Source organism: Hesperophylax consimilis, chromosome 19, assembly GCF_061612785.1.
Source record: "Hesperophylax consimilis isolate HC1 chromosome 19, BYU_Hcon_1.0, whole genome shotgun sequence".
Classification (NCBI taxonomy): domain Eukaryota; kingdom Metazoa; phylum Arthropoda; class Insecta; order Trichoptera; family Limnephilidae; genus Hesperophylax; species Hesperophylax consimilis.
In genome coordinates, this window is record NC_142854.1 from 17,029,985 (window position 1) to 17,047,017 (window position 17,033).

The 17,033-nt window shown below is 37.5% G+C and overlaps 2 protein-coding genes across 3 annotated transcripts in view; one reads left to right on the top strand and one right to left on the bottom strand.

The window, feature by feature from the left end:
* The window catches only part of LOC149414903 (hormone receptor 4-like), a 42,228-nt gene that overhangs the window by 12,661 nt on the left and 12,534 nt on the right, over positions 1 to 17,033 (top strand). For both annotated transcript variants that reach the window (XM_089643222.1, XM_089643223.1), the window contains exon 4: positions 7,234 to 7,426. In XM_089643222.1, coding sequence (XP_089499348.1) covers positions 7,234 to 7,426 — 193 coding nt within the window. The remainder of the gene's footprint in view (positions 1 to 7,233; positions 7,427 to 17,033) is intronic.
* LOC149414904 (uncharacterized) lies at positions 381 to 3,306 on the bottom strand. The gene has a single exon (XM_089643224.1). It carries the CDS (start codon positions 3,220 to 3,222, stop codon positions 2,068 to 2,070), a length of 1,155 nt encoding a protein of 384 aa, XP_089499350.1. The 5' UTR covers positions 3,223 to 3,306; the 3' UTR covers positions 381 to 2,067.

The window sequence follows — 17,033 nt, forward strand, 5'->3', positions numbered from 1 at the left end:
GGTGGCTGTAAACATGCACTGGCATTTCTAACATGGCTCCATAGGAGAAGTGAAGAACCAGCGTCGACATCTGTCGACTGTTATTGGAGAAAATCAAAGTTATCGTGTGTCGGAACCTCCCAAAAGTTCATTCTGGCATCCCAAGTTGGCAAGAACGCAGTAAAAAGCGTGGAAAAAGGTAATGGAGATTTCCTGGCAGCAGTACTCCAAAGGAGTCTTAAGGAGGGGCTTCGATGCCAACTGACTCAACTTTACATGGATCCGAAGCCCACTGACTGTTTGTCCATGCACAGGATGATTTCTGCTTTTAAGAAAACACGAAACCTGCACAATACAAGTGCTACAGATTTCATCAATTTTATTACATGTGATCTAAATATTCCTCCAAATATCTTCGAGGAAGTTTTTTCATTAACAAGAAAGCAGGCTAACTGCCCGTTATGGTACGAAATGCGATATGGCAGAATTACTGCATCCAAACTATACGAGGCAGCTAACTGCAAAACATTGGATGGAACATTGACTGAAGTCATCTTAGGGGCAGCCAAGATTCCAGACACAAAGGCTATGCAACGAGGTCGGCTTTTAGAACCTCTGGTGTTAAAGGTACTAGCAAACCAACTGGGACACAAATATAAAGAATGTGGTTTCAAAATCAGTTGCAAATTACCAATTATCGGTGGCTCCCCGGATGCAGTCACTGATGATTATATTGTTGAGGTCAAGTGTCCAGTCAAACATAGTACAATGAAAAATTACTTTTTTGAGGGTGTTGTTGCCAGAAAGTATTATGCACAAATGCAAATACAAATGTTCGTACTGAACAAATTCAAGGGAGTGTTTTGTGTTGCTGAACCCAACTTTGAATCATCTGGCAAAATAAATGTTTTCCACATCGATTACGATGAAGAATTCTGTGTCGAAGCTATTAATAAAGCCATGCTGTTTTGGTCCAGAGCTATATTTCCTGTACTTAAAAAAAATGTATAGGTATACATTATTTGAAATAAATCACGTATTTACTGCACTACACTCGCTTCTTTATTCATAATAATACATGATTATATTGATTATGTACAATAGCATCATATTATTTTCATCCCATCCACCATAGTATAATATGTATTTGTATAAAGTGACAGAAAAACAAAAACAAAAAGTTTACATAAGACATATTTTTACATTTATACCTAGTATTTATTTGATAATACGTACACATGTTATTGTATTATCGCATAGATTTTTTTTGTATTTATTATTGGAAGTAAGAAAATGATTACAAAGTGGAAATTCTAACACAAATAGATATGTATTAAAAAGTGGAACATGATCACTTTGCTACAACACAACTGTATTTATATAAACTTGATGTAAAAGTAAGGCGTAATGAATGAATAGCAATCAATCCACTCTCAGTAAAATATTGGAAGCATTATTATAGTCAGTACTTGCACTGACTGGTAACGCTGGCCGCTAGATGGCGCTAGTGTAGCATGTTGCATTTCTTCGGGACAATACAAACCTAATGGCGGGCTTTAATATTCTTTTTACGTGTGAGCATAAGAACAGTAAGGTCGTATGTAGGTTACTAAATATTTTATTTTCGACTTATATAATTTATTAACGTAAAATAAAGAAAACATTTCAAATAACATGCATTAAAAAAAACCAACCCACAGAAGTCACGGGGCTAGGAGGCGCTAGTATAGCATAATCAGAATGTATGGTAAATGTAAGAAGTTGAAGGTGTTAAACATAAATTATTCTACAGTATTTGATATTATCCCTTTTGGTGGCTTCATTGCCTATAAACTCTAAGTAAAAGCTCCAACATATGTTTTTATAAAAAACACATACTGGCGCTATAATTACATAATATTATACACTTTAGACTTATTCTATATACATTACATGAAGGATAAACAAAATTACACTGGTACATATTATGAATATTTATATTCAAGTTAAAGTTTATATGATAATGAAGCGCACATAACATTTTAAACTAAGCATTAGCGTAGAGCACAAAACACTAAAAGACTAATAATATTAATAAGACTAATATGATCAAATTATTGGTTTTTGTAGATTTATGAGTCCACATGCAATCATAACAATATGGTCAACTTGTTGAGTCAAATGGAAGTCTATACAAGAATGTGGCTTTAGAATATTATACTCTCTGAGCCGGCTTATTACACGTTCAACGTGTATACGCAGGGCTGCTATTTGCTTGGATAACTTCACCTCTCTTTTAGTGCTATTTACACCTGTAACAACACTTGGTGGACGCACAAGTTGACAATGTTTGCCTTCTAAAATAGTAGCTAGTTGCTTAAAACCTCTATCTGCCATCACCGACATGCCTTCAGACAAGTTGTCCAAGAAGCCGCACTTTTCCACAATCATCATATCTGTAGTACGTCCACCAAAGCCCTTTGAAATGAAGTTAATAAAGCCATCAGGAGTGATTGATATTAGGTACTTGAGTGTATTGCATTTTTTATATTCTGACCAAGTTAGTGCCTGCTGCAGTGGATTTGATGGCTTCTCTATCTGAATTTCAAAACAGTCTATGATTGATACGACATGTTTGTATCTTGCTCTGAATGGAATTGGTAGTAAGGCTTCTATTGTTTCTGACTTAGGCCAAAATACCAGTTCTGCAAGATGACGAGATAACTTCGGTAAACTTTGCTTAAAGATTCTTGAAGCTTGAGCCTCAGAAAGGCCAAATTCATCACCTAAAATGCTGAAACTAGAGTTTAATTTAATTTTTTTTAAAACGATTAAAACATTTAAAATGTTTATATTTTCAAGGAGTGCTAGGGTTTTAACAATCCAATAAAAATCTTTAAGGATTCCTAAATACAGCTTTGGTTTGTTTTCAATATGCTGCAGAGTTAATTTCAATGACAGACTTTTGAAATCACTACTTGAACTACTATCAACGTACGAATCTGACGTAGCTTGTTGGGAGTATTCTGAACCAGATGCCGATTCCGAGGCAGAACTGTCTGGCTGAAGAGTGACATGCTTTAGTTGTACATTCTTGGTATTTTTATTATGCTTCACAGGAGAAGTACTTACGTCACGAGTAGTTAAACACTCGATTGGACCCCTACTGTGTTCTTTTCCTGTATTTGTCAATTTACTTTTGAATTTCTTTTTCAAATTGCATTGAATGGCTTTCGAATCAGTTGCGTTCTCAACTATCAACATGTGAAAGTTTTCTTCGGAGCTTGATGTATCTTGTGGTCCATCCACATGTTGTTGAAGTATTTGGAGTCCAGAGCATTGAGGCTTCTCGAGAGGAAACGACACTTCCAGTTCAACGTAGTCTTGAGGTTGATTGATGATCTGTTGTGGCACAGACTCATCCACATCAGACAGGCAAGGAGACATTGGCTCGAGACTTGCAACAAACACTTCACCGCCTTTAGATGAGCTTGGATGCTGATCCACCACATTGAGTAGATCTCGCCCATCAGCTCCAATTTGACATTCAAATTTATGAGGAATGGTTCCTTTTTTTAAAAGCACCCTTTTACTTAGATGTTGGGGCCATTTCCGAGCATCCACGCTTAACTGAAAATAAAAATACAACTTATCAAGAGACATTGTATTTATTCAATACAAACTTAACAATGCAAATATAATAAGTATCTTCATTTGAGAATAGCCTGCAAAAGTGTAACAATATTGTAATGTGTGTAGGCTTGTTGTCACTAGGTAATAGACCCACCTACTCAACCTACTGTACTATTCAGCAAACTATTCGTGAAGCATGCAACAAAGAAAAATATGTATTTTTTAAATATTGTGTTCAAACAATAATATTGTAAAAAATATACTTACATTAAAATGATCTTCACAGACATATCGTACGGTTTTATTTGACAGTTCACCCAATTGACTGGACCTATGAATTGCAATACACCATTGTTTTCTAATTGCTGAAATTCGCGGTACAACGAAAAATCTTTTTTCCTTAGTAGTCGCCGAAGTATTTGGGCACAAAGGAACCATACAATATTTATAATTATTTTTACGATCTCGGATCCTACGGTTACTACACGAATCCATGTTTAATTAAATAACAAAACAGTAACAAAACGCAGCGTTAGAATTGGAAGTACTTCGTTTTGACATGACAGATATTATTCAGAAGTGACAGATGTTATGATGTGAAAATCGTACAGATTATCCTTCCGTGGCGGCTGTCTTAGAAGTATAATGGTGATGGTCCTGATTTTAACAAAATCAAATTTTATAATATATTATTATGAGTTTATGAGTACAAGAATAATTTAAATCGCAACATTTGGATAATATCAAACAAGAGGTACAATATCAAGTTATATGTTATATAACTAGAATGTGCAGCTGTTAAAAATAGTCTCATTGCAAAAACAAAAACCAACCTTGGTACATATAGAATATATAGGTACTTCGACCAACTAAATATATTTTATGAGAACCTTCTTTATACTTGTTTATATATTTCATATTGTTGATAAACCTTCCCCTTTAATTCATTTAATTTTATTTACATTAGGTTTTATTGTAAAATATTTGGATTAAGTGACTGAACATTATAATCGTATATATTCACCAATCCTATAATATTGTGTATAAGTATATTTATATTATATGTCATCTCATTTAATATGGCAGACTGAGATTGCAATATCCTCCCAGTACTGCTGGAATAAAACTTTAAATAAATTAATAAGGATTAATGATCAATAAGAAGGTTCAAGGAAAAAAATATTTATGAGATGTAATATTTTTGGTATGCCTCGTTATTCTCCTCTGCCATTCGTGTGAAATGCGTCGTTTTTTTTTTTAAATGTTTTTGGGCTATGTAATTATTTTGTTTTCGCACCCATAAATTATGTTCCGTCTTTCCGGTTTATGAAAAAATGGTCCGATTTTTCGGATTAAAATTTTCAAAAAATCGCCATGGTTTCAAAAATACGATTAAAAAAAAAAAAAAAATACAGAATGTCTTAGAATATTTGCCTAAACCGGAAAATAAAATAAAAAAATGGGGTGCAAGAGGCCTATTATTTACGATTTTTAATGCAGTTTGCCCTCAACTTCGGTAACGTACATTTAGAAAACATTTATGAAGAAATAATTTATGTGTTCTTCGTGTCATATCGAGCCAGTTTCTCCATGCCATCTTATCCAGGTATGTCTGCCATTATAAATAGCATCTCACCCGCCTACGTGACCGATGCGACTGCCCTGGCACCGCGTTCTGACCTGCAGTTACCCCGATCGATACTTATATAGGTCGCAACCCCCCCACTCCGCTATTGCCGGTCGGTGATTGGTCGGGAGGGACGCCATTCTAAAATACACAGGACCAGGAATGGAACAACAAAACAGGTTGTTTTTGTTTTGCAAAATGATTTATTGGATGCGCGAGTGATATTGATTCCCCGGGGAAGGCTTTATTTTACTACCTACCTACATAACTCTACTTTTGCGAGTAATACACATGTTCCGGCAATGGCACCCTCGAATCTTAAGGATCCGTAGTAAGCGTAGTAAAAGAAGAAGAAGATGGTTTTAAATGGAGATATGTAAATACTTTTAATTATGAGTATAATTATTTTTATGAAAAATTAAGTAGATGCAATTTATACAGATTTCCAAAAAGCTTTTGATAAATTTAACCACTTTATCTTGCTGAAAAAGCTTGATCAAATAGGAATACATAGAGAACTATATCGGGTGAAATCGTATTTATATAACAGAACACAACTAGTACTTATTAATGGATACAAATCATCTCCCAATTTTGTAAATTCTGGTGTACCACAGGGGTCAAATCTTGGCCCCCTGCTTTTTATAATATTCATAAAAGACATTGGTTCAAAATTAAATTCTGATTATGCCTTTCTAACGATGATCTTAAAAAAAATCGGAAATTAAGTCTAAGTTTCTATTGTATAAAATAAAATATTTTCCAAACTCTTTACTGTTGGTCGAGTAATTCAATGTAAAAAATAAGTCTCTTGCAACGAAGCCCGTTGTCGTTTCGCATATTTTCGTGAAATTTCCTGTGTTGTTTTTATGAAGCTAATTATGATATATTTGTAAAATAGCTCAGTCATAATAAATTACGTCCAACTGCACACGTCTTAAATGTCATAACAACAACTGCTTCGAAAACAAAATAAATGGGACAAAAACTTTGAGAAAAGCACAAGAGATACTGATAATATATTTAACTTTCTTGGACACCATTATTGCGTTCCATTTTTTCGTTCCCAATTCTAATTCAGTTTATTTAAACCCACACCAAGGCGAAGCCTAATCTTGTCCTTTGACATAATCGAGTATTTTTTTGATCTGATCAATTACTTTTATAAGCCCAGAAAAATTGAAATATTAGGCCAATAAAAAACTGCTCTGTATTTGAAAATGTTCTACTTACGAACCCCTTTTAGGTTATGGTTTTATTGTATAGTGTGGCAAATTTAGTTCTTTAGAAAATTATCGTAAAACATTTAAATATTTGTGCCTGAACTTCGCTAAATAAAATAAAACACACTTTTTATCGACGTTTTTTCTTGCTTAAATCAAAACAGGTGGCTGGTGGTAAGAGGGAATTTAAACCTCATTGTCTTTTACATGAGGAGTGTTACATTAAAAATGTTACACGACGCGATGAATCGCAAATAAATACCAAACCAATCAGGATCGCTAAGTTAAGTGAAGTTAGTTAAAGTCCTACCCAACGGAGCCGTTTTGTAACCTTTATTATTGACAGCTTTCCAAATAGACACGTTGTAGGGGAGACCGGGGCAGTTGAAACACTGGGGCAGTTGAAATCGAGCAATTACTCTGTCTTATTTACGCACGCAATATACGTATGTCGATTAACAAGGGTCCTATCAAAGTTAATAGATAAAAGGAGATCGGTAATCATCCTTTTTTGCGTATTCCGTGCAGTCTGATCGTAGCTCGGTGACAATTGACACGCTTCCACGCCATATATCTCTATGTTTCCAATATCTATTCCCTTCCTGTCACCGCTAGTGGTGACAGACGCATTGTTTTTACTAATGCCAGGACTGTTTGATGGTAGAGAATGGTTTTGATGGTAGAAGAGCCGGGGACGCCCGAGGAGGACTCAAAACTTTACCCCAAGCAATTCATAACCTTAACAAGTAAATATTTTCGGCCATATCTTTAACGTGTTTTCTTTCTCTCCAGGTGAACGCCAATCTCCGCACCTTGCAGACGTGCCTGACCACGCTGATGGGTCGCCCTATCACCATGGAACAGCTGCGACTGGACGTCGGGCTGGTGGTCGAGCGAATGACGCAGATCACCATCATGTTCCGCCGCATCAAGCTGCGCATGGAGGAATACGTCTGTCTCAAGGTGTACATCCTGCTCAACAATGGTGAGTTCTGCTCTATTCAATTCTGAATTTATTAATCCGATAAAACATGACGTCACAGGAGCATTTCTGTAAGCTTTGATGGATCTGTCCGGATACGACCTGCGACGTTATGCTTGCCCGTGAATACTAGGTTTAACCCTAGGGAGCCAAGAAATCCACCATAGAATTCATAGTAGCTCACCGCACTCGCTTCGTTTTTATGGTATTTTGAACGTTAAAAAAATATCCAAGCCATACTAAAATATATTTTATTCGCTTGGCAAGGAAATATATATCTTAATATTATTAAAGCTTTTTGTTTCGTCACTCGCAATCATGTTTATTTTATCTGTGAACAAGTCCGTAGCAAAAATCCATTTCAAATGTCATAATTTCGATTTTAACAACTCATAGTACCTACTGTATTTATTTACAGGAAAGCCTCATACGATCTATTTTTATTGTGAAAAAAGTTCCTCCGGTCTTTCAAATTTGTTAACAATTTTGAATATTCTTGCGAAATATTTCCGTCTTCACGCAAAATTCTGAAAATCACTCTATCCTGCCGGCTGCGCCAATGTGGTGTTCGTGGGTTCTTTGAAATAACTAGAGAGTATAATTGTTCAACGTGGGTTTAAGCCGAATGACAAAAGAGGCCCTTACCAAACGTGTACCCTTATTTATAGAACTCTGCAAGCATTCCTTCTCGCTTACACACATCAATCTATCATATTAATTACATGTGGTAAATGCTAGTTAAGCATGTAGTAATATTTTCGCATGTTGAAAATTATTACCATTATAAATTATAACTAAAATATATCAGGGACCTTGGGGTAACACTGGATGTTAAATTAAACTTTATCCAACACACTGATGACATCATTAACAAAGCCAATAAAATGCTGGGATTTATAATTCGCATAGCAAAACCCTTCCACAACATAAACACTCTATATTCCCTTTACACCTCATATATTCGCCCGCACCTGGAACACTGTACACCGATCTGGACTCCTTTATACCAAGCCCATATCGAAAGAATAGAAAGAATTAAAAAAAAATTTAAACACATAAATTATAAACTAAACTTACACTTCTCAAATTATACCGAATCCATTAAATTTCATAATTTTAACTCCCTCCAGACACGACGCCTAATTTTTGATCAAATCTGTTTAAAATGTTTAAAATCCTAAATAATGGTCTGGACTCACCAGAACTTACCAATTTAATAAATCTTCATATCCCGTCTAGATCAACCTGACAATCTGATTTATTTTATCTACCCTCATGTAGAACAAACATTCGAAAAAATTCCCCAATTCCTCGTATATGTGCACAATATAATACAAAATTTTACAGCATTGACATTTTTGGTAATAACCTAAAGAAATATCGATATGAAGTAATGCGTACGATCGATTATTAATAAGAGAGTATGGAATGTATCGGGAGCATCTCCTATCCTCTTCCTATTTTCCTCTTCCTCTCCCCTTCCTTTAACACCAAATTAATTTTAAGATATTAAAACTTCATTTCCAATGAACTTTAGCATAAGAAACTTCTGTGGCTTGACTTCAGTTAACTTGTATATTTATCATTGTATATTATGTAAAAGCTGTTTGTTTCTTACAAATAAATAAATAAACTATAAATTCGTCGATTCAATCGATTACTATGTTATAGGCTATTCGCACACGGTGATACTTACAAGCGACTCGAGTTTTGTGCGCGTAGCATACTATTTTGCTAGTGTTTGTACAAGACGAGAAGCCTCGAATACATGTTTGACGTCAGTTACAGGCTACTGACAAATCATTTAATTATTTAACGCCCAGAGGGCTTTTACATGTAGGTGGTACAATTTTGATAGCAGATAATTTTGAAACATGAGAAAGAAATAGTAAAAATAAAATACATAAAAAAATAATATATGCAAGAAACAAAAATAAAAGAACAAGAACATAAATTTAAAAAAATACAGCGATTTGACTTGTTTACAAAAATACAACTTCCATTTAGGAATAGTGTTGAAATAAATCTTTTACGTGATCCACAAAATTCGCAAAGTTAATTTTAAATATATCGACATCACCTAAGTATTGGTTTCCCATAGTGTGAAACCGTTGTATTGGGGAGTTCGCAATGTAATTGCGCTTATGTGTGTTGCAGTGGAATAGCGTATTTTGTCGTGTTGTTATTGTAGGTATTCGTAAGTTTATGAGTTGCAGAAGTTCACAACAGTCGAATTTAGAATTTAGAATTTTGAATAAAAAAGTTAAGTAGTTTATTTTACGCCTGTCTTCCAATGTGTGTATTTTAGAGTATGTAATAAGAAATGATATTGTAAGTCTTCTAGTGGGATCTTTAATATATATATTGGCAAAAAGGATTTAACTGAGAAGGCGTGGATTATGTTGGAAAGAAAGTCAATTTGACATAATTCTCATGTAGTTCCTTGGCGGCTTCGAACGCCCTATAATGAACATTTATTTCGTTGTATAGGTGCCCCCGAAATCTTCTTTCGTTTTATATGCTGGTAAATATAAAGACGAATAATATTATTGTCTTCGTCGCTAGAGTCACTCGACAACGCATTAATTTCAGTATAATTCGGTTAGCACAGTATGCGAAAACCAACTTTCACGAGTAGCATATCGGTAGACTACTTGTGGTTGCGTCACAGTCGCGTAGCTTGTAATTATCTCTGTGTGCGAAGTGCCATAATCCTGTGCCTCAGTAGGGATATTAAAATCAATTAATTCATTATACACGGCAGCTAACGCGGTTGCCGAACTAAACGCACAGCGGTACCTACCTACTGACTAGAGAGTTCATTCAGTATAATTCTAAAAATCAATCTACTGTTGTTGTTGAGGGCTGTTATACCCACCCGTTTAAAAAATCAAAAAAACCCGCTAAGAATTATTTTTTTCCGCTATTGCTTAAAAAATAACAACCTTCGATAAAAATCTATAATTTCCCCGGCTATTAGGAAAGTGGAAATATTAAAATGTATTGTTGACGTATGTATACGGTATACATGTATAGTCGCGACCGTTGTGTAATCCGTCCACGTGAACCTGTCTGAACCCGCCCTAGTTCTGGGTCTATTATCGGAGTGCATCTGTTTCAAATGCCGATTTGATACGACCGACGCGGCGTATCGCTGGTATGATATAGTACCGATACTAACTGGGAAATAGCCGACTGTGACAGTGATGGTAAATTGATCATTCAAGTAGGTGATGATTTTAAAAAACTGTAGAATTCTTAATCGGGGTGTTTTAGCAAAAATTCAAACACTATCACCAGAAGGCCATTTTGTTTTTCTCTTTCATTTAAAAGATTTCAAGTCCGTTTCGACTTGAAAACGAATCGTTATAAGCAGAAATGCACAACTATCATGTTTTTATTCTTGTCAGCTGATTGATGAGCAATTTGATAGAAAGCTGAAACGTATCTAGAATCGACTTTTAACCTTTAAAAAAATGGCGATGATTGGACATTTATTGACAATGTTATGTTTGAGCAGGATTAAGAGAATGGATTGAATTGAATAATAATATCTATTTTAAATGAAAAGTGTTACTTTATTTAGTCTTTACATGAGCTTAATTAAATGCTGTTCGCGAGCGCGCGATTCGATTCAGAATGATTCACATCAATGCACGAGCATTGCCGAGGATTACCGAATCGCGCTCGACCCACACACCTGCACAGTTTCTACCTAACCGTGCATCCACACATTCGCCTACAGAAACATGCAGAACTCAGTTCGCCTTAATACTACCGCCGTTCGAGTGTTTCTCATTTCTCGTTACCATATTTAGCTTATAGCATAGATCCTGGAACCGGTCTCGCGGCAGCGCCTTCGTAAATATATCTGCTCTCTGATTTGCAGATGGAACATATTTAACTACAATTTCTTTATCATTCACTTTCTCGCGGATAAAATGGAAGTGTATGTCTATATGCTTCGTTCTTTTGTGAAATACTGGATTTCTGACTAATTGAATTGCACTTTGGTTGTCAACGTAAAGCGTTGTTTCTTCATTACATGGACATCCGATGTCCGATAACAGCTTTCTGATCCAGACTACTTCCCGAGCTGCTGCCGATGCAGCTACGTACTCGGCTTCCGTTGTACTTAGCGTCACCAGTCTTTGACGCTGTGACGACCACGTTACGGCCCCGTTCGCGAGACAGAAAACGTATCCTGTTGTCGACCTTCGCGTTTCTACATCCCCGGCGTAGTCAGCATCCGAGAAACCTATCAATTTTGGTTCACTACCACCGCTTTGATATTCAATACCATAATCAGTTGTGCCTTTTAGATATGCAAATATTCTCTTTACTGCTTGCCAATGCGATGAATTGTGCTCGTTCAAATACTTGCTTACTGCATTTACTGCGAACGCGATGTCTGGCCTCGATACAGCCGCTAGGAAAACCAGAGACCCTACTGCTTCGCGATACGGTACATTTTTAGTTTTATTGTTTTCCACAACTGGAATCAGTGCTGCGTGCGGATCCGCTGGCACGCACACTGTTTTCGCATCCGCCATTCCGAATTTTTCAATTATTTTCTGCGTGTACGCGCTCTGATGAATCATCAGTTTACCTCTCTCTCTATCCCTTTTTATTTGTAAGCCGACAAAAATATTCGAGTCCTCGACTGTTATTTTAAATGTTTCGCTTAGTCGTTGAATAATTTCCTTAAGGGTCTCTATATTGTTCGAGGCTACTAGCCCATCATCGACGAATAGCGCCAGATATACTTTGTTGTTTTTAATCCTTCCAGTAAATACACATTTGTCTGCTTCGCATTCTACGAAGTTGAATTCTTTCAAAAACTTGTTGAATCGTTGATTCCAACATCTTGGGGCTTGTTTGAGCCCGTAGAGAGCCCTCTCGAGCTTGCATGCGACGTTCCTTTTGTCTTCTTTCAGCTTCAGTCCTTCCGGAACTTTCATGAAAATTGTTTCTTCTAGTTTGCCATACAGGAATGCAGTTTGAACGTCAAATTGCATTACTTCAAGATTTTCCGCGGCTATCGTTGCCAGCAAAATTCTCAGCGAGTCATATCTCACCACTGGGGAAAACGTTTCCTTGAAGTCAATCCCCTCTCTTTGCAAGAAGCCCCTTGCGCACAATCGAGCCTTGAAACGATGTGACTTCCCGTCGACATCCGTCTTTACCCGAAACACCCATTTCGAGTCAATTAGTCTCATCTCCGGCGTTTTCTTCACGAGTTCCCACGTACGATTTTCTTCATGTGCTTTAAATTCGAATTTAATAGCACCCGCCCACTGCGCAGCTTCAGTGCTATTCGTCGCTTCTTCGTACGTTAATGGGACTATGTACTCCGCCACATTTGCATTGTGTTGATACCTTCTAGGAGTTTTAATCAGTGCTCGATCTCGCAGGATTCTTCGATCTTCACAGTCTTGATCGTCCTCTTGTTCGTTTTGGTCGTTTTCCTCGTGTTGATACCTTCTAGGAGTTTTAATCAGTGCTCGATCTCGCAGGATTCTTCGATCTTCACAGTCTTGATCGTCCTCTTGTTCGTTTTGGTCGTTTTCTTCGTTGTTGATCACATTGTCGTTCACGTTCTCGTTCTCTCGTGCCTCGTTCTCTCGTTCCTCGGGTCGTGAAAGAATTGTTTCGTATTCCTCCTCCTTCTCGTTTTCTTTCGCCACTGGCGCCCCGATTTTTTCGTTGAACACAACATTTCGAACCACACTGACCTTTTTCTTTTCAGGATCATACACCCGGTAATTCGTCGATTCTTCCGTATATCCGACGAATATCTTTTTGCTCGCTCGTGCATCGAATTTTCGTGTGAATTGTTTGGGAGTGTGCACATACGCGTCTGATCCAAAGATTCGAAGATGTTTCAGATTCGGAGCTTTTCCAATCCACGCTTCGTACGGCGTTACTGCACCACTTGTCCACACTGTTCGGTTGAGAACGTATACGGCACAATTCACTGCTTCCGCCCAAAGGGTTAATGGAAGATTCTTCGCGATTATCATTGTACGAGCACTTTCAACAATCGTCCGATTGTCGCGTTCAGCTTTGCCATTTTGCTCCGGATTGTATGGCGCTGTTGTCTCTCGCTTTATTCCGCATTCTTCGAGGTATTTATCCATCTGGTCATTGCAAAATTCTCGGCCATTGTCGGAGCGAAGAGTTTTCATTTTTCTTCCGAACTTATTTTCGATCATTTTTTCGAAGATCTTGAATTTTTCGTACACCTCGGATTTCGTTTTTATGAAGTACACGTGTCTGTAGCCGGTAGCTTCATCTTTAAATGTCAAAAAATACCTCGATCCTCCGACAGAATTCGTTGACATCGGCCCACAGACATCTGAATGCATTTTCTCGCCTGGCTTTATTTTCTTATTTCGCTCCAGTTTCTTGTTGAAGGGCAGCCTGTGCGATTTCCCAAATTGGCACGGTTCACAGAAGACGTCACTTTTGTCTGAAAATGTTACTCCACTCACGAGCCCCTTTTCTGCTAATTCACGAATCGCTCGTTTCCCGACGTGTCCCAATCGCTCGTGCCACACAGTTAAATTTGTCGTAGCTACGTTAGCTTCTTCTGTGCTTCCTTGTTTCGTGACCTTGAAGAACATGCGATACACGTCATTGTTTTGTTTCATTCCCGTCCCGAGCACTTCACCGTCGCGATCCACAATAACCCGATTATTTTCGAAACGCACTCCGAGTCCCTTCTTTGTACATACTCCGACGGAGAATAAGTTTTTTCTCAATTTCGGAACGTGTAGCACTTTTTCAATTCTCGCATCTTGCCACACTCCATCGATCAATTTTTTAATTCGCACCGTGCCTTCACCAGCGACGTCGCATATCTGATTGTCACCAAGTGATACTGTAGCGCCCGTGTTATCCGGCTTGTAGTCAGTCAGCCAGTCACGTCGGTAGGTTAGATGTTTCGATGCGCCGCTGTCGATCAGCCAGACCTCGCTTTGATCGATCGCCATTACGCCACTCTCCGTCCACGGTATAAGCGCGCTATTTTTCATGCCCGACGCGATCGAGGTGCCTGTCTGTCCTACAAACGCGCAATCACTTGATGTTTCGCCGTCGTCACGTGGCTTCCGCTTATTCCGACACTGACTCGCAATATGTCCCATGCCTTGGCATTTATAACACTGCACTTTCTTCATGTCCTTTTCAGCACTTTTTGTTCCTCGCCCACGACGATTTTTGGCTATTGCAGCCAGCGCTTCCGACGCTTCTTCTTCTTCGCCGCTGAGCCTCGTGTCCTCTCTTATTAGCCGTTCCTGGAGATTATCAAGAGTTTGTCGCGCAGGGTCTACGCTGTCCCACGCCACCTGCAGCGTGCTAAACTTTTTGGTGAGACTCGCGAGTATTTTTGCCATTATCGTAGCGTCTGATACATTCTCACCGACGTCCTTCAGTTGACTCGCCATATTCATCACCCTGGCCACATGCTGAACCGCAGTGTCTGCTTCGCTCATCCGATAAGCGTGAAATCTTTGTAGCAGACCCAGCTTGTTTGACGCGGTTTTCTGCTCGTGAATGAGACACAATTTGTCCCACATCTCTTTCGCAGAGATGCACGACAACACACACACTTGTTGAGCCTCGTCAAGATTTGACAGAATTATGAATTTTGCCGTTGCGTCATCTTTCACGTTTTTCTTCAGCGCGGCCGCATGTCCATCGCCGGCAGCAGGCTTCTCTCTCGTGCCATCGACGACATCGAGAACATCGTTCATCACAAATAGTGCACTCACTTGAGCTTTCCAGCCCTGGAAGTTTGTTCCATCGAAAGGCTTCACACCCTTCACCGAGATGCCGACCGACATCGTGAATTTTATTCACACTTCACGCTCGTTTTCAAACAGTTAGCTCTGACACTAAAACAATGGCCGACTTCCGTTCCGCACCACGTGAGACTTGTCGAATAATTTCACTCGCGTTCTCTTAATTTTTAGTTATACGTTGAGGCCGGGGCTCCTGCTAGCGAGTGGCCCATGTTGACCGGACGTCCGCACTAAGCCTGCCATCAATATGGCTGCCCGGGAGGAGTCCTGGGCAGCCAGGTTGGCTAAGGAGGGGCGAACTGGGCCCATAACCTGTTTGAGCAGGATTAAGAGAATGGATTGAATTGAATAATAATATCTATTTTAAATGAAAAGTGTTACTTTATTTAGTCTTTACATGAGCTTAATTAAATGCTGTTCGCGAGCGCGCGATTCGATTCAGAATGATTCACATCAATGCACGAGCATTGCCGAGGATTACCGAATCGCGCTCGACCCACACACCTGCACAGTTTCTACCTAACCGTGCATCCACACATTCGCCTACAGAAACATGCAGAACTCAGTTCGCCTTAATATGTTACATTTGAATTTCTTAGGATTGGTTGTTTCATAAATTTGAACAATTCATCAAATTTCAACGTTCATTTGCAAGTCCTGTGAATGTCCTATTCAAGTTCTGTTATTATATCATTATAGATAAGTTACTTGACAGTACTGAAATAATAACAGAACTTGAAAATTAACTTGAAGAATTGTTCAAATTCTCTGAAACAACCCATCATAAATTTTGAAATCAGAATGTTATTTTGAAAATATTTTAAAATACAAATTCTTATTTTAAAATTTTACTGTGATATTATTCAATGAAACGAATTACGATTGACATTTTGAAATTGACGATTTTAACCAAAAATAAGATAATGGAAAGTTTTTTTTAAATGTTTTCTTGTTTTTTTATTTTGTTTTTATTTTAGTAGATTGTTAGGTACTGCTCAAGGTTTTATTTTCAAAAAACTTTTCATAGAACCTCATCTTTGTACCCAAACTGTGAATGAAAAACTTTATTTATTTATTTGACTTACGACGAAAACAAGCAGCCTACAATCCTTGAAAACAACTACAATCCTTTTCGTACATGTAAACAAGTTAAATCAAATCAGAAACGTCAAATTACAACTTGACACACTTATGTTAACTTTGCGGGTAGCCAGATGAGGTCTCTTCAAGATAAACTAAAGACACGCCATGTTTTTTTGTTATTCGACTTAACCTATAAAATAATAACCTAAGAAAAGTCATGGACACATATTATTCTTAAAGTTTTGGCATTGGGATACCGTATTCAGAATATCTATCGATATATGACATATATTCCATTGAATGCTTTTTGGTTCTTAAGCTCTTAAAAAAAACAATATTTTTTTAAGATAATCTATGTATATTGGCTGAGTTGAAAAATTAATATAGAATTCCCGATAAATATTTCCCTAACCGCTGCACTTATTACGGAAATTACAGGTGATTTATCACGAAAACAACGTTATAAATTAGCAAAATATTATCATTTATTATTATTACACTTCGTTTCAACTTAATTACTACAAGAAACAACGATTTACTTCGGAATATATTAAAAAAGATGCATTATAATTCAATTTTTATTCAATCTAAGTTCAAAATTTACCCTATAAAACGATCCCTTTGCCGCCATTTTAGATTTTTGTACAAAGTGACACTTGCGTTAGTTTTGTTTCAATCTAAATACGCATAAATTAAAGAATTTACCCAAACTGAGAACCTAA